This window comes from Rhea americana, unplaced genomic scaffold (genome assembly GCF_003343005.1).
Source record: "Rhea americana isolate MKP2758 unplaced genomic scaffold, rheAme1 scaffold_30, whole genome shotgun sequence".
NCBI lineage: Eukaryota > Metazoa > Chordata > Aves > Rheiformes > Rheidae > Rhea > Rhea americana.
Window position 1 is genome coordinate 3,366,080 of NW_028186424.1, and position 23,058 is coordinate 3,389,137.

The window sequence follows — 23,058 nt, forward strand, 5'->3', positions numbered from 1 at the left end:
ACTACATGGTCATTTGTGCTCACACACATTGGTGATTAAAGGCAATCAGGATAGCCAGTATATTTTCATAGACTTTTTTTATGGTCTCAAATGAAATCAGAAATAAATCTGCTTTTCAAAGTCTATATAAATCTAGCTATTGAAATATGACGACAAAGATTTGTATCAAAACATGAAATGAAGTATTACAGTAAGATTTTTAAAATAGATTAAGTGGCTGGGAAACAAAACTCCACCCTTCCTTGTAAGATGATGCACATTCCTAAATTGCTCAGGTTTTTTGGAAATTCGAGCCTAAGTTCCACATGAAGTTCATAGTCCACTTAAACTGTAAATAAAATAAATTAATGCAAAGATATGCTGCTTTTTGAATCCTGTGGATTTTAATCCCCCTATAACACAAACATGAAGCACAAGGAATTTGTTTTGTTATTAGTCTGGAAGAACTGATTAGCTTAAATTTCTTCCGTTTTATACAAGATCTCTACCAGCTAAGCAAGGAGAACCATGAAGCTGCTGCCACATATACAGGATATTGGGACTGACTCAACATCATTACACCAACTTGTGATGTAGGACTTCCATCAGGCCTTTATTTTCAGTCAGATAGAAAGAAGAGTCTTGGTGATAAACATGATACTCAACTGTGTAACGATCTAGTCATAATCATGTGAATCACTGGAAGATCTCAGAAGAGAAACCTTTACGGCAAGATGCTAACAAGCATCCTCCAAGGAAGAAAACATGAAGTGGGATGAAAATGATATTGCAATGTACCTTTCATCCCCCAACTGGCATCCTGGTCTGGTTCATATTGGCCCATATTTTCAGGCTAAAAGAGAAAGAAACAAGCAATGTAACACCAAAATATGCCACAAAACAAAACCTAGCACTTTGCACACTGTTGAGGAGGAAAAAAAAGAAAACAGTGTACTGCATAATAAAAGCACAGATCCTTGCAAGAGAGAAAGAGAATAAAGTTTCACTACAATTTGACATAATTGCTCAAAGCAGGCATCCAAAGCAGTCACAAAATCCATCAATCTACAAATGCAGAGACCTATCTCTACYRATAGAAAAAGATGCAGTGTCAGACRAAGGCTCATCACCCTTGGAGGCACACTCTTCAGGGGWTTGCTCATGCAGTGGACTTCTACAGCCCAGGGGAACCTGCGGCTTGGATGGCACCAAGGGAGGCAATCGCACAACCATACCAACCCTTCTCGCTGCTATGCCCCTTCAAATTTTTTAAGACCTGATGCCTAACAGCTTTTGATAAGGTAGAAAGGTGTCAGAAAGCCATCAGCTAACCCCCATTTGAAGATCTAACATAAAGTTAAGATGGGAAATTTCACATGCTTTTGCCTGTGATTCAGATGTCCTACTGCAATAGTCACAGGAGAGTAGATCATCTATGCTCCACTAAAAATTTTTGTCTCATTCTGCTTTCTACTTCACAATTGCTGATACCACTAAACCCAGGGAACTGTGCATCTGTGTCTYAGCTTTGCTTGTCCCACTGTCTCTTTTCTTTGCTAGCAAATGGTGTGATGATGACAGACATCACAGTAGACCAGAAATGCAGTACTTTTTTTCTYTGTCTCATTTTTGCCTGTTAGGGTATGAACCATGTGCATAGCTATGCTCACTATAACCTGCAAAGATCATTACTGTTTGTTTGTTTTATTTTTATTTTATTAAGTAGCACTRAGATGACTGATTAAAAATAACAAACCACAAAAATTGGTATGAATCTGCTTTCCAATTTCTATTCTGAGAAGAATACAATAATTTTGGCCTAAATGATTTGACCATGAACAACCCTTTCAACTTCCGTAGTTTTCATGGGTGATGCTGGACCCTTCAGCWGGGATAAATACTGCCATCTGCTGCTGCAACGTTGTATTACATTGCATAAGTCTGTGAAGCACAGCRAACATCTGCTTTCTAGACTGTTGCCTGTCATTCTCTCTGTATTGCTTCTTCTCTCCTGCCTTAAAAATATGATGACAGTATACATGTGATAACTGCAAAAAGCAGAAGAGATGGTTCAAGAAATGCAATGGAGTTGAGGCTGCTCCACCTTTGCTCTAAAATCATTACTTGCTTAATTATAGGCCTATTCTTTCCTCTCATTAATTCAAGCTATACTATTCTTTATTAATATGTGCAGCCTGTAGATTTTTTTTGCCTTTCTGTTTGTTTTGGGAGAAGAACCCAGACTCCTAAAGCTCATGCCACACACAATTGAGGAGACACCTCATTCTGTCTTAGTTTTGCAGACAGACAAAGTAGAACCYCTTAGTGTATGAATCTGTTATACAGGGCTGGTAGCCAAAAAGCCTCTAAAGTGCTCTATGTTTTTATTATTTGGATTTTTAACTGGTTACTAAGCTGCCTATTTACGATACAGTATTATCTGGAGAATGCATTTAAATGTGTACCTACCTGATGTAAGCCGTTCTTCCCATAGCCAGGCAGAGAAGCAGACTTAGCATATGGAAATCCTGTAAGAGACAGGATATAGAGCTGTATTATTTTGTAATGTCTTTTATAACCTATTCAAACACAGAACTTGAGAAAACCATGAGACACAGCAATTGCTAGGTCACCATGTATATTCTATTTGCTGGAGAAATATAACTGAGTACAGCTCATCCTTGCTCCCTATTTAATGTATATAGATATGCATAACAACATCTAAATCATATCACACCGCGATGGAATCATCTTAGCGAGCGTGACAGGAACAGAGTTGTGGAATTCATATGTGTTACGGAAACCTTATACAGTTTGGTAATGTAAAGCAGATTTGAGAGCTTATGAAACCTCTCCCTCTAACTCAGTGTTAAACCATGACATGAAAATGGGATTAAAAGTACCATCATTTCAGAGTTACACCCACTTTTTTTCATGATGTATGTGGTCTGGTTTTGGCTTTGTTTCTKAAAAGGAAGGGTGGATGTCCTATTTAAAAAAATATTCTGCTCTCTTCAAAACTTCTGCTGCTTCAAATAAAAAAGTATAAATGAAGATATGGATAAAGGAAATAAATGAGTTAAAGCATAAACAGTGAAGAGGAAGAAAGCTTTAAGATTGACAAAACTGGCAAAATGACACTACTATGAACAAACCAGGTCTAATATAGCAATGACATTGTCTGTGGTCAGTGCAAAACAATTGAAAAGCTTTAGTTTTAATACTGAGAGTTTAATAAGAAAGTTTGGMTATTTCCACTGTGATTGAATTGACAAAGAATGTTTGAGACTAGTTTTTGTTTAATAAAAATTAACACTATATAGAAGCGATGACTTCAGAAAATAACCCTGAACTAGGTGGTCAACAAGTTAAATCAGTTTAAATTAAATAGAAGATGAATAAACATGTATCTACAGCAAACATTCTTGATCTCACTAGAACACACTTCAATAAATTGAGGCAAAGAGTTAGCTCAAAGAACTGAATGTACTTATGTCAAAAGTGTTGACAATCTGTGCCCAAAGGGGAACACAGAAAGGGAATCCAGACCCCACTGGATTAATAAGTAGCCTAGGGAGATTATTAGGAATAAGCATACAGAATGAAAAACAAAGGATGGACCAGCAAAGAACTCAAGAAGTGCTGAGATAAAGTGAGAACTGCCAAAAGTCAAGCTGAGTTAAACAATGAAAAAGATATTAAAACAAATAGCAAGAGGTTTTCCAGCTATATAAATAAAAAGAGAGCAAGGAAAGAAGAAATGGCATCAGTGAGGAGTTATTCAGTGTCATTCCACAGCACATATGAAAGGTAACCTAGGTAGGGCTCCAATACTAAATGAATGCTTCAACTCAGCTTTTAGGAATAAAGGGTAGATAGCACACAAGGACAGRAAAAGCTTAGGGAATAAAGATTTGCAAAGGAATTACAGTCAGGAGGGAAACATAATTCAAGGYACTTAATGTACTTTTAAACAGGGAGCTGATAATCTCAACGAACTCATGTAAAATCCAAAGACTTCTTCGCTGGAGAACAGCAACAATGTTTTTTTATATTTAAGAAGTGAAAAAATGGTCTGGACCTATCTTATTTGCTTCCAAWAGAAATCTTAAGGAGAGACTAAACAAAAAGATAGAGGTAAACAGAAAATCAATTGCATTCACATAGATTTTAACTGGTTTAACAAGTTAAAGAAACAGTGCCAGACTAATTTTGTAGCTTTCTTTGTTGGAACAAACAACTTCTGCATGAAATAAATTGTGAATCTGATTTAATGAGATATCATTAGGGTGTTTGGTATGTTGTCACATGCAAAATTAAAAGCAAAACTGGAGAAGATGGAGTTTACCAGAGGAATTATATAGTAGGTAGGGAAATAATGAAATGTGAGAAAGGGGTTGTGAGAACTGAGGAGTGCTGAACAAGAAAAGTGTCTGCGTGGACTGGTGTTGAGTTGAAATTGCTTAATGCCTTCACTAATAATCTGGACACCAAAAACAGTAATGTGAGTAATGTGCTAATAAAATCTGCTGCCTACACAAAGCTACAARGCAATGCCAATATACAAGGGGATTGGGATATCATCAAAAACCGGGACAAAACACTGCAGTAATAGGAATGGTATGAAACTTAATAATACATGTGAAAGGTCATGCACCTGGGGACTATTAAGAACCCCCAAACTTCTACTATTTAAGATGAGAGCTCATCAGTTTGAAATGATGGTGGAGGAGACAGGATTAGATTCCCTGGTTAAACACCATGATTAAGATGACCATGGGTGCTAGTATGATACAGGTGTGTAAGAAGACAAAGGTTGGAAACATCTGTCCTGACACATTTGAGATATGGAACTAAGTGCACTATTTTCAGGCAGTAACACGGTGCCATCAAGGAATCCTCTGTACTGTTCTTGTTCATCAGTGTTCAAGTGGGTTAAATTAATTCCAGTGAAACAGTTATAGAGAAAGCGTGCACGATAATCATGGCAACGAAAGCTCATCAGAGGAAAGAAGGCTTGAAGAGTTTGACTTACTTAATCTAGCAAAATGAAGATGAAATATATAAAAATAACAAAACAGACAGTTGCTTTAGAAGCATAAGCAATGGCCATCTGAGTGGTGGTACAGATTATGAACAGACCCTCTGTCCTTGACCATGTATCCCTGATAYAGAGATGGAGTTAGTGCTGAATACTGAATTAGATGGATCTCTTACCCGTTCCAGTTTGGAAACTGGAAACCTCCTATTGCTTGTTATCTGAATTATAATGGCACTRAAAGACCAGGACTGTAAAAGGCAGTGAATAAGTCTGCAAAAAAATTATGATCTCTGGAGAAAGATATTGGTGTTGAACGTTAGCGTAGTGTTCAATTTCTTGGCCTCTTGCCTACAGGGGAATATAGTTCYATCTCAAATACTTTACTCAGTTTACTCAGTTTTACACGATGAGGCTGACTGATGCAATGTTATGGTGTAAAATCTGATGCTGAAACCACTGAGGAGTGCAGGAACTGGGTTCTCCGAGAAAGGTGGAGGAAGGAAGGATCAATTTTTCTCTTCCCTTGGTAGCCAGAGGGTGCAAAAGCCCTGTCATCCTGCTAAGGAATGGTGGTCCTCCGTGCAGACCAGGCAAAAATGCATGAAGGCAAAGAACACAGTCTGAAAACAACTGAAATTTACTTTAATACCTGCTAGCCCAGGACTTTTCTCCCAGGCTAACAGGACTAAGGCTTTRTTCTGAGCCACATCCAAAGACACAAGCGACATCTTGTGGCCATTTGGAAAAAATCCAAGAGGTGAACAAAGCTGAAATAACACAAATAAAGCCAGCAAGAAAAGATCCACTGACTCCAATGACAACAGCATTTCACTTTGCTTCTGTTTCCCATTAACTTATTTGTAAAGTTAAACACATTATATTTTGCTTCTTCCTGTTTTTTTAATATAAAAGAAAAACATAATACCAAAAGCCAACAACCACATACTCTCATTATCACGCTCAACTGCAGCTGTGTCTTTACAGTAAATTTTCTGGTKTAACTGGCCAAGATAAAGCAATTTTTCTTTCTCAGAGATTGTATGAACATCAGCTACTCTCTGCATGGTTATGGCTCCCACGTTTTCCAATATGACATTCACCCTAACCTGCATACTCAGAGGTATGCCAGGTACACAAAAATAGCAAAGGTTACACACTATACTAGGTGTCTGTTTTTCTAAGCATGTCACACTTAAAATCGTGAATTATGATAAACAATAGCTATTAAACATCTACACGTAGWGATACAGCGAGCTTTTGTGTGATGGCCAAAACAAGTAAGACTAAATATTATACATAAAGRTTGGAGGTGAGGTTGCAGGGAAGGGAGGATGCTCTTGCCTAGTGGTTTTCTGTCTTTCCTGATTTATCGATGCACACATCTTCCACCACAGTGGGGAACCCTATACGTTTAAGTCTGCTGATAACAAACCTGCTTAGCTCCTTTTCACGGGTCCTTAAAAGTACCCCAGTGAGACAGTTCAGAGCGAGTCGAGGGAAAGCAGGTGCATAGTTATGCAGCTGGACGTAAGGAGATGCAGACCCTGTTGCTTAGTCCTTGATGCGGCTAGACATTAGCAAGCTCCACTCCAGGTGCCTGCTAATTACACAAGCCTCATGCTCTGTCCAAGCTGAGGTTCTTTGCTGATAGATATATTCTCGTGGGCATATAGCTGGAATAACACAGCTAAATATCTCCTACAGTGGAGTCACTCATCTCTGGTTTGCTTAGAGATTCACTATCCAATGCCTACTAACCCTTTTATTCTATATGTAATTATTTTGCACGAAATCCACACATGAAAAGTTTTCCTCTGATACTCACTGACTACGCCGCACAGATTGGGTTGAATGACAGAATTATCGATCTATCTCCTCCTCACCCGTAAGCGCAGGAGGGAGAGAAGCTACYGTCTTCATGACCGACATAGCATGTGACAGACTAAATATTCAAACTCAAATAGGGAAACATTGAGTAAGGAAGGAATTATTTTGGTCATCCATAGTTAGGAAACCATTTATATGATTAAATAAAATCAGAAGAAAAGAAGAAGAGAAGTGTGAATGTCAGGAAAATAAAACTTCCCCGAAGTCATAGCGGTGTAGCTGTTAAATGGACAAGAGTGCTAACTTTCAGGAGGGTCAGAGACACTGAACAAAAACCATGGAAAACRAACTACACAATTAGTATTGCCATGACAAATATGGCATACTGGCACATTTCCATTTCTAGCTTTTACATTTTTTCCCACATTCTCAATATAATAAAAAAATAAAAGAAATGATGGTGTAGAAGAGTAGTGACAGATACAGCAATATTCTCATGAAAAAACCCTGATACTGTATGTTGTTCCTATGTAACCCAGTTGTTTGTGTGCTACATACCTTTCCATGTTTAAAAACTGCACACAAGATCTACTCTCTCACAACACACATTGAAAAGYATCAGATCACCACTAGAAAGCTTGCAAACATACCAAATACGTGCATGACAATGGAAACTTCAGGGGTTCATTTCTGCAGAATGACTTCTGAATGTCAGGTGTTTGAAGTGATCAGAGGCAGTTCTGCCTGCAAAACACCCTGTGCACATGTATGAAGTGTCTGGTGATGATTAAGAAATCAAAATCCTTTCAGGYTATCCCTTTGGGTTAGACCAGTAAGACTGATAATCCAAAATAACTTTTCTATCTTCTTCTGCCCTTGTGACAGACTTTGYTGTATCTGGTTTTCCTCTTCCTTGCATAACTAAGGCATAATTTCCTTAATATAAGCTGATGGAGCCAGTTCTCACATTACCAAGATGCCCACAAGTCTAACTTGGCTGCCAGACATGCCTGGCCTTGGATACATTCTTTTGGAAAACTGTTTCCCCAGCTTGCTTACCCCAGATGACCTACTACTGGTGTGTGAGGAAAAGTGGAGGAGGTAGGGAGAAGCTCAGTTACCTGCTAAAAGTCATTTAATCAATTTTTTGGCATTTCTGTAACCAAAAACTGAAATTCAGASTCCCCTTCTGATGACTATTTCCTACATTTCCTGACTTGCTGAAATGCTGWATGAGAAAGATGTAGAAAATGCTTTTGATACTGAAAGGTAGCATGTACATGTGGTCTTGAGATAAGCATTTACTAACAAATTTACCCAGTTATTCCAACTGGTTACACAGTGGCTCCAGGGAGCTGCTACGCCTTCCWTATAAAATCACGGTTTCTTCTTTCACCCACATGGCTGGTGGCAAAGCTTCCTCTCTGGTGTTTTGAATAGTTTCAATAAGTGAAGTCTGAACATTTACAGGCCCTGGCTAAACAAATTTACCAATATGTATGATTATGAACCAATATGTATAATTATGATAGAGAATAGGGGCTCAAAGCAAAACAGAAASTATGTGCAAAAGCCTATGGCAGGGCTATCTTCCCACATACCCATTCGACAGGTACAACCGGCCACGCGACACGGCACGGCACAACACTCACGTGAATACGTGGTGGTAGCGCTCTCCTGCATCCTCTGGAAGTTTTCTCTGTCTGCTCCAGCAGTAAGAGAGAGTGACCGGGTGTCCGAATCCGGTGAGTTAGTTCTGGTGTCCGCATCCCCTTTCAGAATAAGCCAACTGGTCTTTAACTGAAGGGAATAAAATCCTGTTAAATGGGATTTAACATCTGAGTGCAATTCATCTACTTCACCAGTCCAGGAGTTCTTTATACTTGATTTTATGTTTATGCTGTACCAACCATCTACTAAAGTATAAAAGTACATGATATTATCTCCTGTTAGATATTACAGCTATCAAAAAATTTAACTTTCGGCTGCACTGAGGATGACAGCTCTGCCCCACTTTAAAAGATGCACTGTTTCATTTTTATTTAATATTCAATAACATTTATCTTTTATGTAGACAAACACTCTCAACAAAAGTCCAAAAGCCTTAGCTGAATCACCAAGGTACATATTTATACTGAGTGAAATTCCATGAACTTACTATTGAAAATCTTAATATCTCTATTTCTTTCTTTACTGCAAAATGTAGATTCTAAGCCCTCTGAGCAAGAGGTTATGCTTTTATCTTTGAAAGACCTAAAATCAACATGATTATTTCAGTTATAAAAAGATGTATCTTTAAATATAAACCCATTTCAAAGGACAGTTTCCTCAAAAACCATCAGTACCTCCTTTTGTTCTTTCTAGTCATTACCTTCTTACTGTCCTGATCCAAACTTCCATCCTCCCCTTCTGATCGTCTTGCTGCTATAACATAAAGTTAATGATAAAATTAATGACAAAAATTAAAGCAGACATACATCTTTTTTTGATRGTGATTATGTTCCATATATTCTCAAAAGTGAAAAAACATCCAAAAAGAAATTTTGGATGGAAGAAAATTGGATGAGTAAAGCTATGGTGTCACAGAATTATTTTAAATCATTTTGAAATAATTACAGTTAATACTCACGTTGTGAGTACACAGTGAATGTAGAAATCTACTTTTTTTAAGAGGAAGCTGCTTTTGGGTAATGATTAGGGGGAAAAATCCCACATCATAACTTAGAGGCAGATTTAAATGATCATGGCACAAAGAAGCAAGTYATTTCTCTGTTCTTTTGTGGTGCTGTGATCATGAAAACAGACATGGTTATTTAGCTATAACGAGGTCTGCACATCTGGTCCCCGCATGTTCCCAAAGGATTTGCAAGCATGGTAAAAAAGACAGGAAGAAATCTGGTATTACCTCTTTATTATAGCTGCAAGAGAATCCGAGTCAGTACAAAGGGYGTGAAGGTACGTGAGAGAGCTGACCCTCTTACGCATTTATCATTTCATTAGCAGGAACAAAAGAAGACTGACTCTAAATTTCACAGTTCCTCAACCATCCATTTTTCTAATTAATTTCTGTTTCTCAAAACAAAATGTTGCTGACATTTACCTGTTGCTTTATTCTCTCTTAAGCTTCCAACTTCCCAAGCAAAAGAAAACCCAAACTGAAAATGTAAAAGCTATTAATTAGACAGTTCCCAACCATCAGATGTGTATTTTATGGTCTTATATGGTCTCAGATATAATTCTACAGAAAGAACTTGTGCCAAATTTCACCTTACTTCAGATATTTTCCCCAAATCTGAGTCCTACTTCCTTTCATATCACTCTGAGTTGTTTTGGGAAGAGTTTTAATTGCATAACATTTGAGTAATGTAACTATCTGGCAAAATTTTAAGCCCAGGAGAGGTTATCATAACAGTGGGATGGTCTGCAACGCTGAGTACAAGGGTGGTGCGAGAGCCCCATGCAACACAGCGCAGCCAGAAAAACAGGTATATTAATAATAAAATAAAGAGGAGACTATGAAAGTTAAGGATCACATTAGACTGCTCAGAGACAGATGTTAGGAGGAGCACAAGTTGCACCTTTAAAAGTTCCTGTCACCATCGCAGCTAGCTGGGGACAACTCTTCCCTCTCCACTTCCTTACCAGCATGTTGGCAGAGGATCTGCCCTGCATCTAAACAACATGGGCAAAAGGCCACCTACCATTAGCACGCCAGTGCTGCTCTACTGCATTTTCTGGTGCCATCACACAGCTAATGTCTCAAGCACTACTGGTTTTGTTGAGGGGGTGATATATTAAAAATGACAAATTGCAGTAAGGGAAAAGTCTGTGGGTTAGAGGTGAAAATCTGTAACTGCAGTGTTCCTTCTCAGTTTAATGTGGCAAAACAAAGCTGGGTCAGAAAATAAAAACAGCATTCTGAAAAATTCACGGTTTTCACTTCTAGCTCATGGCCTCACGACCAGGGCATTTTCCTAGGATGGTAAGCTGTTACTCCGAAAAAGAAATAGCAGATCCTTGAACCTGGCTTGCCTACCTTCCAGTGAAATCTTCTAATCAGTGTTTAATCAGTAACAAGATGTGAAAGATAGAAAATAAAGTCCCTACATTGCAGTAAGGTCTTAAACCTGGCTCACTGAGATTTTGAGAAAATGCCCTTGATGGCAGTCAACAAGTTGTTCCAGGTTATACATACAGATTTGTTCAGTAAATCAGAAATTCTTAAAGAGACACTGATGTATTTCTGCAATTTTTTTTCCCAAGAGGTCGATGTTTTCAAAAAAAAAGGCCCATCCAAAGTTCCTGGGTGCTTTATGCAACTCACTGTGGGCAGACAAATCTGAGCAGCTTTTCATCAGCCCTGAGCTTCCCTGGCACAAGGGACACGCAGTCACTCTGAGAACCCAGGCGTGAACTGTACCTTTCCCACGGATGGATCAGTGCTGAACATGAAACCTCTTCAATCTTTTTATCTTCGAACTACATTTTCCGGAAAATGAATGCACACAAAAAAATGACCACCCAGGCTCCCGCACTCTTTACGTCCCTATGCCAACTCACAGTCTGATCGCTCATATGTGACATTTTTCCATCACCTTTTTTCACTCTAGAGTTAGGTGTTTATAATAGAAACACAGAAGCTCTGGCAGCAACAAACCTGCTGGGCACTGCTGTAATTGAAACCTTTTAAAGCCAAATGTTTTGGATGAGTTTCTTGTACTTTTTGTTTTAAAGAACATTTTTGTGCTTGTTTGTTCAAACTTGGTTTCTTCAGTGAAGGAATGTTCCCTGGCTCCTTTTCAGGATGTTTACTGTCCCTTTAGCTTGAGGAACTGAATCACCAGTTGTGTGTGTGTGTTCATGCTCTAGCAAAAAGATTTATACAACCTCTTCTGCGAATTCCTCCAGAACAAAAGGTAAATTCTGTTTGTCTTCCTATTGGAAGGAAAGTTCATTGCTCTATTTTTTCTTGATTTAGATCAAAATACAATTTGGATACTAGATTTTTTGATTTAGAGTRAATTATGATATGTTCTTTAGTAGAGGCACAACAAGTATGTATTTTAACACACCCTTTCAGAACATTTATAATATATATAAAAAAGTTTAAAATACATACACTTGTTGTGCTATCGAGAGTATTGACTCCATAATTCGATTCTCTACTACAGTGATTACGAGGAATAACTCCACTGATGCTAGTGGAGATACAGTAGTGTAAAACTGACACAATCCAGTGTCTGACTGCACATCAGACTCACTGAAAACTGATATAAAGATGAATGGCCTGGAAGGAAAAAAGCTGCTGTTTAGAATCCTTTTTGCAAAACAAAAATACCTATAACATTAAATGACATAGTCATGATACAGGGTATTAGATATCATCAGCTTGTATAAAAGAATGAAGCTATTCTGACTTATATCAAATGAGATTTTGAAGCTTATTTAGTAACTTTGCATTTGCTCATGATCTTTCCAAACACCACGACAATTTTCAGCCTTTTCCTTTGTCAATACCTTTTTTTTTGTTCAGTTTGAATATGTATCGCAAATGATTTGTATATCTGAACAAAAGAACGAATTAAAAGAGCTTTGGCAGACTGTGATGTTTGCTGATAACATTAAATCAAGCAGTAAAAACCAAACCAAAACAAAAAAACCTGTCTTTTTGCCATAAAGATCACATTGGCCCAAGATCAGGATATTATGAGCTGAAAATGTCTACCAAAGACCGATGACTGTGCAGTTACTCAACGTGAAATAGGGAAGGCTTCTTTTCTAGGGAACACCGACTCCCTCTGCTCGGTTCACAGGCATCACTTGTCAATTTACTTTCTATTAACACTGTATCAGATCCAAATGAGAACTTTATCCAAAAGTAACTACCATTTTTCCATAAAAGGTAGTATAAAAATGATAACTACACAAAATGCTTTAGACCGAATATATTAAATAAAAATCTTTTATCAGATAAAGTAACARTTTTTGTTTGTTCTGACCACGGACTCAGTGATAGATCTGCTGAATTTCCTGACTGTTCACTCCAAGAAAGCTACCAGTTCTCAGGCAAAATCAAAGCACGTTTGCTCCAGCAGCAGTAGAAGAGAGGCTTCGCTGCTCTCGCACCCAGGCTGGGAGTCACCTCTTTGCTGGAAGCTCGGGGAAGGCTGCAGGATGGGAAGAGCTGCGACTGCCGTCCAGGCTCCTGAGGACATGCTGCTCAGAGGTGCAGACTGGACCTTGCCTGGCCATGAAGAGTGCCAGAACCTCGTGCTCTTCTCTACGTTGCTTTCATCACCAAAGYGCCTTAGGCACGGCTTACAGACAGGTTTACTTTATTCTCTCATTCTGTGTGGACAGGGGAGTAATCAGTAGCACAGTGGAGTTCTTGCAGTAGGACAGGCTTGTATCACRGGTTTTATTTTTTGGCCTCCGCTTCTGAACTCAGAAGTATGCGAGCAGTGATGCCTTTAATCAGAAATGTCGGAAATGTAGTTACGCGCTTTTCAGGCACCCAGTGGCTACAGGACCCGGGTGGTTGATGCACCGGTGGTTCCCGCCACTTCTCATCATGTAGAAATCTTCAGATGCTGCATACCTGTCTGGGGAGTGACAGGCCCAGAGAGGTGGTAAGGGAGCTGGGGGCTTAACTAGAATAGCAAAGGAGCAGGGAATCCAAGGTCTTCCAAACAAGAAACCCCCTACACACTTGYTTTGAAAGACTAATAATGGAATTTAGTTTAGAAAAAAGTATTCTGTGTTACTAACTCTGTATCGTGAGCCAAGATCATTGTCAAATGTCCCCAATAAAACAGCAGACGCTGACACCAACATGGAAATTGCAGTGCCATTAATTAGCGACAAACACAACAGAAATACGAATAGAAGAATACAAACTTGACATTTCTAATAACTTAAAAAGAAATACTGGTTTTGGTGTTAAATATTAATTAACTTTTCACCACACAATATTCATTTAGCTATATACTGAGATACTAGATTCTTATTTGTAAGCCAGAAAATAGCATAACTATAAAATCTAAATTTTCAGAAGCTGCTGGTTGACTTTTGAAGCAAGAGTAGCTGACATGAGAATTTATATCTGAAATCAAATAATGGATTGTATTGCTAGAAAATTTTCAGTAAGTTCTTTGATAACATTTGGAATGTTTCTACTTTATTGTGTTCAAAGCACATTTCTTTACTAGAGTCTTAAGTCAGACTCTCAGTCACATAAAACATCACATATTTGTATCTGTTGTTTAAAAACTTAGACATCAATTTTGAAGCTGGGTTGACCAAAGCTTTTCCAATTGTATCTTGCTGATGATATCAGCTATTGAAAAAAAAATGTTCTTAATAGATGTGGTGTGATTATATTTGCTCTTGATATTAGACAGCTTGAAGATTTTGAAGAGGAAAAGTAGATATTCTATATACGGCACCTATAAATGAACTTTTTTTTCTAGCAGTGTGAGAATTATTTTCAAACAGTAGATACTCCAAAGCATAATCTGAAAACAWGACAGTAGTGTCATATATTTACATGTTTTTTATCACTCCAAAAATAAGCAAAATGTTTTAAACTTAGCATTAGGTTTGAATTATCAAGGCAAGGCAAAATATCATTATCTCAGTTACAGAGAACTTACTGAATCCTTGGACATCATGTTATACAAAGTGGTATTTAATTTTCTTGTTACTTCTTTTCCTTTTCTATTTCAGATTATAGGGATTCTAGCATAATGAAATGCAAATACTCTAGCAAACCAGTTCAGCAGTAAATATACATTTCTTTACAAAGATGTGTAGCAAAAACTGCAACAGAGAAAAACAGACTGTACCATGCTGCTTGTAGATAGGAGGTTTCCTATAGATGTTATCTTTTACGCCAGTGTCTGAGAAAGAGGAAAGGAAAGAACAAAAGAGTAAGCAAGCAGTTTAGATCATGTTGCTCCTGTGTCCTCTCAACAACACTAAAATGCAAACTCGTGCAAAGACCACCTATTCATTCACTGGTTTGCTATTCACTGGTAATTGTAAGAGAATTCAGTACTGCTCATCATCGATATATATTTAAAACATTGGCTATGCCTACCTAGACAGCCTAGTCTATCTAAGTAAGTCCCTCAAGATGCTTCAAGACACCTCAAGTGACATCCATTTCCTGGTATGTAGATGGCCTATCTGAGCTACCAATTCATAGTCAACACAGAGAAACTGGCTACACTTCTCATTATTTAAGATTAAATGTGAATCATTGCAGCAAAGATGTCCGTAATAGTCAAGACTTGAAAAGGGACTACTTCTCCATTCATTATCAGAGACTGCACATGTTCAGATGTAGACATTTTTACCAGAAATGCCTAATGTTCTCAAACAAAGTTGTATTGCTTCTCTACAGCTTGAGCTGTAGAACTGACTTGGCCTTCCAGGTATTTTTGGTAAGCCCTCAAGGTCACACTCCAGGATTCCCATAGCATGCTGTATGGATGTCAAAATTAGGTCTACAGACCTGAGCAGATAAAATTTGTCATTATGGTGCATTCATAGAAAAGTCAGCCTCAGAAGCCAAACATAAATAAACTATTCCACTAAGTAGGTAGATGGACTTAGCTCTGAAAAAGCTGAAGAGCGTAGACATAAACCTAGCGTGCTTGTAAATCGAAAGTGAGCTTGAAAATGGATGTATGCAAGGACACAACTACTGTGGGCTTCATGGTGACCCAAAGCTTTTCATCTGTCTTAACGTATATATTAATGTGACTCTGTAAGTCAGAGAGTAGACAGATAAGTGAAAAACAAATATAGAAACAAAAAACTTTCACCCTTCCCTCCTTCACAGCAATCAACAGACTATGCAGTTGTGGCACTAAAAGTAGCTGCATCCTTGTAGTTYAATAACATCTGTCATTGTGTGCCTCCCTTAATGCAAACTTTTTTTATACATAAGCACCCAGTACTGTAACTCTTTTATTTCTGAGACCAAGTTTAACAGATAATGGACTCTTACTCATTAAAAGTTTTCTTGCATTGAAGTTCTAAGTTCACAAATCAATGTAAAAATAAAAATACAATTAGAAGAGAATAAAYAGGTGCCAGCAATTGAAGATCAAAAGCAAAGCAGTGAATGCCTACCTGGAATATGGAAATGCCTAGGAGCCTGCTGATAGACAGAAGGTGAAGATTTGCTGTCTGAGTACATGGATAAACTTGGAGTGCTCCGACCACTTTCACTGCCTCCAAGGGGAAGAGCAAAGAAAGCAGATAAAAGAAAAAAATGGAAAGCAAAGTAGAGTATTTCAAGCATAAAAGCTTGTTCAGAATGACTTGTTAATCCAACTTTTTAAAATAAATCGGTTGTGTAAAGCCTATTATTTTTCAGCACAGTATATTTGCTCAATCTCCAAACAGAATGATGAATTTTGTTTTCAACTATCTCATCAATAATAAATGCTTAATAGATAATATCAGATTAAACTGCAATCTTGCATCCCTGCTKCAGTCTTGCATCCCCACTTCTCTTTTGGAAATATTTTAATGTAGAAAACAAAAGGACAAAAACACCCATAATCCTATAATATGTTTTGCATAGCCTTAAGTGAATAATCTATTAGTTGAGTTTTTGAGAAGTTTAATGCTATGGCTTATAGCATTATAGCCTGCCTTTAAAACCATCAATAAAACCATTCAATAGTGTTTAAATTGTCTAAAACCAATATTGGGCCAATGTTACGGTTAAGTCAAATATTCCTGCACATACCAATGACAAAAACAGACGTTGAAATTTGGTATTCCCTTCAACTTTCCCCACAGGTAACATGCCACAGCATTTTATATTTATGCAAATAGGGTTGGATTATCAAGTCATGGATCTATAATGCCATAGCTACTTGGTAAAAAATTAAGGTATACATGGTATTCAGCTATATTAATTTTTCCTCTTATTTTGTCGAGTACTCATTGTGTACTATTTATTTCCTCTCCATTTATTTCTCCAGAGCAAACTCTATGGCATTATAGTGCTGCTTGGCAAACAAAAAAGTAAAGCTCTACTTTTTTGGGACTTGTAAAATCCAATTATAGCACTGTTAAGCAACTGGAAGCCAAACATGACATTTATTTTAACATAAAACGGTTGGTTATTTGCTGTTATTGTTTTAGTGTGGATGGAGCACAAACTTAATGGATATTAATGATGTAATTATAGCAAGTTCTTTTAAGGAAAGAAAATAGAACCGCTCAGAGCATTGGATCTGTCACTGAATGCTGATTTGAGTAAAGGGAMGCTCTATCACTATAAAAATACTGGATTACTGTAGCAAACTAGGCCATGCCCATGGCGGGAATATCTGCTAAAAACCTGCAGCGCCGCTGTTGACAACCAGTCTGCTCGTGGGTCTGTCACTGCAAACAGAGCCCAGCAGCACTGCGTCAACAAGGTGTTGCCACTGAGTGACAGCAGGGGCAGAAGCAGCCCATWCAAGATCAGAAAGATCTTGTGAAGTTTATCTCATGACGATTAACCGATCGGTTTTAAAAGCTGTGTTCGTTATTTCCACAGTTGGTGCAAAATTAAAACTCCAAAACTATTCAATCATTGCCACTGTGTACTCAATAACAATGGCTTCCAATCGAAAAAAAAATCAGAATAGCTTAGAAATTGAAATTACAATATCACATGGTATTAGACCACCACTCTTCCACAAAGAATTACAGAATTACTGGAAATCTGCAGCAGCACCAATCTGCAGTCAAGCTGTCCTCGGACAAGGAACCAGACAGTTATTCAGGTTGTTGACTCCTGTTTTGCTCTTGGGAGGAAACCACTGGTGGCAGTTTTTGCCTATGTATTTATTATTTCTTTTTTTCTTTGCTGCTTGCTCCTCAGATGCTAGGCTTCAACCTTATCAAATGAGAGGAAGCCTCAATTTCACTCTAAGTTTGACAGCAGAACAGTGTTAGTTACTTATTTAAGTAAGGTCCCTTACAATTCCARTAATTTTAAAAATCTTGCAATGTCACTCATTCCAAAGTGATGTTTCTGTTGGAAAGTTTTAATTAAAAACAAAGAAAAAWTTCAACTGTTTTTCACAGTGTAACTATTCTTCATTTACTTAAAAATTAGCATGTTAATAAAAACCTTTAYTCATATGTGACTTTCATGAATAATCATTTTTTCACCCTGAGATGAAGGTGTTGTACATATACAAACAGTCATTCTTTAGAGYTGGGTTGTCAGTAGCATTTTCAGGTAATTAGGAGAATGCATTGATTAGGAGGAATAAACTTGCAAGAAAACAGGATGCCAGCACAAATAACAGAGGGCAGCAAATCTGCAAACTGCTCTATGCGAGGACCACCTACGCGAAGCAGTTTGCAGAGTCATCACACAAAACTTGCTCAAAAGGGAAGAATAAAGGTTGGAATGAGGAAAAAAGTTCTTCTCGAAGCCCACTCTTACAAGCTGATGCACAGTTAGATTTTATTTAAAATTCTGCCACTTATTTGGTCAAACACAAATGAGTAGCTGTATTTCACATTTTGCATACGAATTATTTAATAATAAAGCAATCTGCAGGCCCATGTTGAAAGTCCATGTGTAGAAAGTTCAGACAGTCATTTAATCCACCCTATAATAAAAATCTCTAAAATTAGACTTCTCCACAAATTTGTCTTTTTCAAGGTTTGCCTGGCAGACACTGAGGAAGMGCTTCAAATAAGGTCTTAGAGAAAATAAAACTACTGGAGAGAGCAACTTTTCAAAGTTCTGGTTTGGTCTTCCGCCACAAGCAGCTGTAGGCTGTGATCTGATCTGCTACTCAGCGTAGGGCAGAAAACCAGAATCATGAACTCTTCCCGGGATTTTGTTTTGTTTAATTTGGAAAGGATCTGGAAAGGCTTACTTTGAACTTAAGCATCAACCGCAGAAACCCTCTGGTGTCCCTTGGCTCTTGAGAAGACAGGCTGCCCTTTTACCCCTGTGTGCACGCAGCAACCTCTCCAGACCTCCAAACACATTCCCTTTTCATACTGCTCAGGGGGTTACCAGGGAAAAGTATAATGTTGTTTATATCTCCCTCCTTATCAGCTTTTATCTTATCTGGGAAGAAGGGAAATTTGATAATATTTTTGCAAATTCATTAAATAGCTAGAAAGTTACTGTAAGAGTTGTGCAAGTTCCCTGACTGGGGACTGAACAAGACAAATACACCAYTGGCCTAAAAAGGGAGATGCCAGAGGTTATTTCCCAAACTGCATCATTCAGGATCTTGGTATGTGCATGCTGCAGGAAGCTAGACAAGGATATCTGAAGACTAATATTTTCTTTCAAGCTTTCAACACTAAATAAATGGACTCTGGAAGCTTTGCTCATACACTAGAAAGGCAAGGCACTTTCTACCTCATTTTAAGTAAGTTTTTCTTCCGTAGGACTCAGGGCTGACTTTATACTCACTGACGCCATCACTTCAACCAGAACAGCTACACGAAACCTGAGCGCTTTAACTATGTATCATACCCTGTCATTCTGAAGACCACGGACTGTGATGCTTTCTTGATGCAAGGCTGTCACAGATTTTAGTTATTTCCTCATTTTGAAGTCAAAATTCTTTAAAAAAAYACCACTGCTAAATAAGGAATAGCTSAACCTATTGTTCTTTATGAGAGCTAGACTAAAGTGTACAGAAGAAGGAGCAGAAACTCAACCACTCTTATAAGAAAAATGGCAAACGATGTCATTCTCGGGAACAGTACAACRCAAACTTCATGAAGTCAGTAGGAAGATTCTGACTGCTTTAATTTCATCAGGGTAATGAAATTTCTCTCTCTTGGAAGTTTAAAGAAAGATTTTGTATGATGATTGTGGAGAGCTGCCTTTACAAGGATTAGCCGTATTATTAATCAGTGTATTATTTTTACATTTATTTGTTTTCTTAAAAGAGCATGATTTCACTTTTTAGCAASAGAAGTCACAACATTAACCTTGGTCTGGATACAAAGCCACTGTTCTTACGATTCCACTCKTCCCACACTAACCACTTGGAAGACAAAAAAAAATAGCACACCAACGCCCTCAAAACGCTTATGAAGGTAAGGAAAGAMGACCACCTTCAACTCAGAGCAAAGAATTCGGAGAATGGAAACAGGATGGGGGCAAATCTTCACACTCCTTTCGGACCGAGAYGTTAGCTCAGGGTAAAGCAATGGATAATTTGTATAACCGCTGCAGGGCTCGGCCTTACCTATACGGAAAAATGATAAACACACTCACCTACCTCACAGGAGCGCTGCGAGGCCCTGTAAGTTACTGCTTGCAAAATGTTTTTAGSTCATTGATAAAAAGTGCTGCAGAAACACAAAATACTATAATTTTGATCACTCTGCTAATAACTGTTTGGGCACTAGCAGCTGCCACTTGAGGATCCGTTCTTCCAGACAACAGCAGTAAGTAATTGCTGCTGCTCTGAGCAACAGCAGGTAGCACTGCACGGAAACCGATTTTAGCACAAGTGCTGCTAGGCAACTGCAGACAGGATTTGGCATAAGAGTGCCTCATACAGGGAAATCATGCAGCGCTGCACACCCGAAAGGTTTCCTTACTCAGGACATCACCTTGGATAACACGGCTTAAATTTAGAGTACGCATACTAACCCTGTTCAAGCAGCGCCTCGGAAAACACCAGGATGTGGGTCAGTCTTCCCAAAAATGTACGCGCACACGAGCGTTTGTGGGTGTTTGCAGGTAAGGTTTAAAAGGGCAGCAATGGGGCTGATCTCATCAGCTTTTCCCCCAAATTTTTGTCTTGGTGGTCACATTTGGAAGACTTAACGCCTGATTCTGTTCTATTTATGCCAGTGAAATTCAGCTGACTGTGAACAGAATTGTTTCTGGATGCATCAGGGCCTAATCAAGATGCATTAGCTGTTTTACCAAAGGCAACGAGCATCTGCTACTCATTTGAGTTTGTAYGTCAGACCTGCTCATAAGTCTGGTTCCTGTAGAGGGTCACTTCCTTTCCTGTAAGGGTTATGATGGCAAGAAGAATAGTTTTGCTTTATTAATTCAAATCGGACATGAGAGATAGGGAACGGTCATTGGAAATGTTTGCTGTTCACATCTCCTCCCCACTCTGACTGTTACTAGAGAGGACAGGCTCGGGGAGGACAACACAGTGGCTGAATGTCTTTGCTTTCTCATATTTGATTAACTGGTCAAACAAAAGCAGATTTTTCCTAAAAGGTTCATGGTATTTCCCCGTTACAGGCTCCTGTCTGCAAAATGCAGCTCACTAACAGTTAATATCCACTGCAAAACATTTTAATGGTGGCAAGACATAGTTGTGCGTTTTTTAATAAACAGCACAGATACCTTGCTACTCATTGCTGCTACAATGATTTAACTGGTACACCTAGCATAATTTCTGTTAATACCACAAAAGATAAAAATAATCTCTAAATGTAGGTTTGAAGGTTAGATAATTGATTATCCAATGTTGGAGCCAATGTTATAACATCTATTTAGCTTTACCAAAATAGGGAAAAGGTAAACACTCTACACTATCATGAACAGATTTAAAATTTTTTCCATTTCTCATTTTCATTAGAAAAAGTAATTCTTTCCCTCCACCCCTTTGAGAAACACTTAACGCTTACTGAAAAAAGCAAAAATAAGACAACCTATACTCACTCAGTTCTTAAAACTTACATGGTACATCAAGAAAGCACTTGCACAAAATTAAGACAAATCTTATCCAAGTAGAAGCCATGCTTGCACAAACATAAAAGTGAAACACATCTGAATAAATCTACAGTTACCACAGCACGGTTTTGCATTCCTGAACCTTACCTTTGAAGAAAGGGATGTAATGATGTCTGAATGTAGATGTAGGGCTTGGGTGTTGGGGCAGGGAGATGCAGCTACTGGTACCAAGAGTCTGAGTACCAGCTGGGGGCAACAGAGAGTAAGTGAAAATAGACTATTTAGTTCACTTACTGAAAGCCATAAATTACAATGCCATTCTCTTTTTCAGGAACATTTTCCTCCTGATGCTTGGAAAGCATATAGTTTATATTTAAGATTTTATCTTTCTCCGGTTACTCCTAAAATCATCACAGTGGTCGTTTTATGTGGTTGGCCAAAGGATACAGACAGACAGAAAGAGAGAATCATATAAAATGCTGATAATGTAATGCATCAGAAAATATTCCAGAAAAGGCACCACAAAAAGCATAGCTGCACTCAGGGGATAATCTGCATATTCAAAAGCTGCAAGAGTGAATGATATACGCTTATAATGGATCTAATGAAATGAAATGGGCAGAGCCTGTTCTTTCATGAGAACTGAGCTACAAGTGGGTCCAGTTCTCACTGGCCTCAGTGCGTACTGCAGGGATTTAGTCCACAGTGCACCAGAGCACTCAAGTGCATGGCTAACTTTAAGCATTTGAAGGAACGTCTTGAAGTTATTTGAGCTCTGAAAAGTTAGACGTGTGATTAAGTACTTTGAAAAACTTTCTCAAAAGTGATCCTTATTTGTTTTCCTGATTGTGGTAACATCCTGATAACACATATCTTGGAGGACTAACATTATAAAAATGACCATCCTCTAAATTTTCATTAAAGCATTAGAATTAATCTGGAATTTATTTCCTCTTTTCCCCTTGCTTTAATAGTGTGCAGCTAAGCTTCAACATGACACAACTGCCAGATCTTCAGCAGAGACTAATCTTCCCTTTCTTCAACAGATCTTTGATACTCAATCTCATTTCCAGTTCTTCAAAAACTTTATATAGTACAAATATTCATTTCCCGTAAAAACTGTTTCTGTTACCCACATAATTTGGAAAGATGAAGAACTCCCAATTTTCCAAACTCATTTATAATTCTAATGTATCCCAAATGAAATTAAAAGACACTGAGAAAATAATAGAAATTTTCTGTATTTTCAGCCCAGATGATGGAGTGAAGAAAAATTGGAATGAATTCTGAGCAATTTAGTTGGTTATTTCTAAGGACCAAATTCTTCATAAAGTCCAAATATGAACTGGCCTTTGTATGGGGCACCCATGCCAAGATCAAAAGGGGACAATTTCTCCTCCTGTGCAACAGGAACACCAAAATGGCTGCTACTACAGCCCAAAGCTGTAACAAACATTGCAGTAAGGTTCTCAACTAAAGGATTCTGGCCTTCAAAAACCAGTCAGTGAGT

The 23,058-nt window shown here is 38.1% G+C and overlaps 1 protein-coding gene across 7 annotated transcripts in view; it reads right to left on the reverse strand.

Moving 5' to 3' along the window:
• ABLIM2 (actin binding LIM protein family member 2) overlaps positions 1–23,058 on the reverse strand; it is a 141,129-nt gene that overhangs the window by 15,822 nt on the left and 102,249 nt on the right. For 4 of the 7 annotated variants that reach the window (XR_014896430.1, XM_085309616.1, XM_085309612.1 and 1 more), the window contains 7 exons: positions 21,696–21,794; positions 15,986–16,087; positions 14,692–14,745; positions 9,219–9,271; positions 8,500–8,647; positions 2,449–2,507; positions 778–832 (listed from right to left, as the gene is read on the reverse strand). Coding sequence is in view for 6 of the 7 variants with exons in the window: in XM_085309616.1 (XP_085165742.1) it covers positions 778–832; positions 2,449–2,507; positions 8,500–8,647; positions 9,219–9,271; positions 14,692–14,745; positions 15,986–16,087; positions 21,696–21,794 (570 nt within the window). In the remaining variant the exon portion in view is untranslated. The remainder of the gene's footprint in view (positions 1–777; positions 833–2,448; positions 2,508–8,499; positions 8,648–9,218; positions 9,272–14,691; positions 14,746–15,985; positions 16,088–21,695; positions 21,795–23,058) is intronic. The other 3 variants (XM_085309615.1, XM_085309614.1, XM_085309617.1) reach the window with 3 other exon arrangements.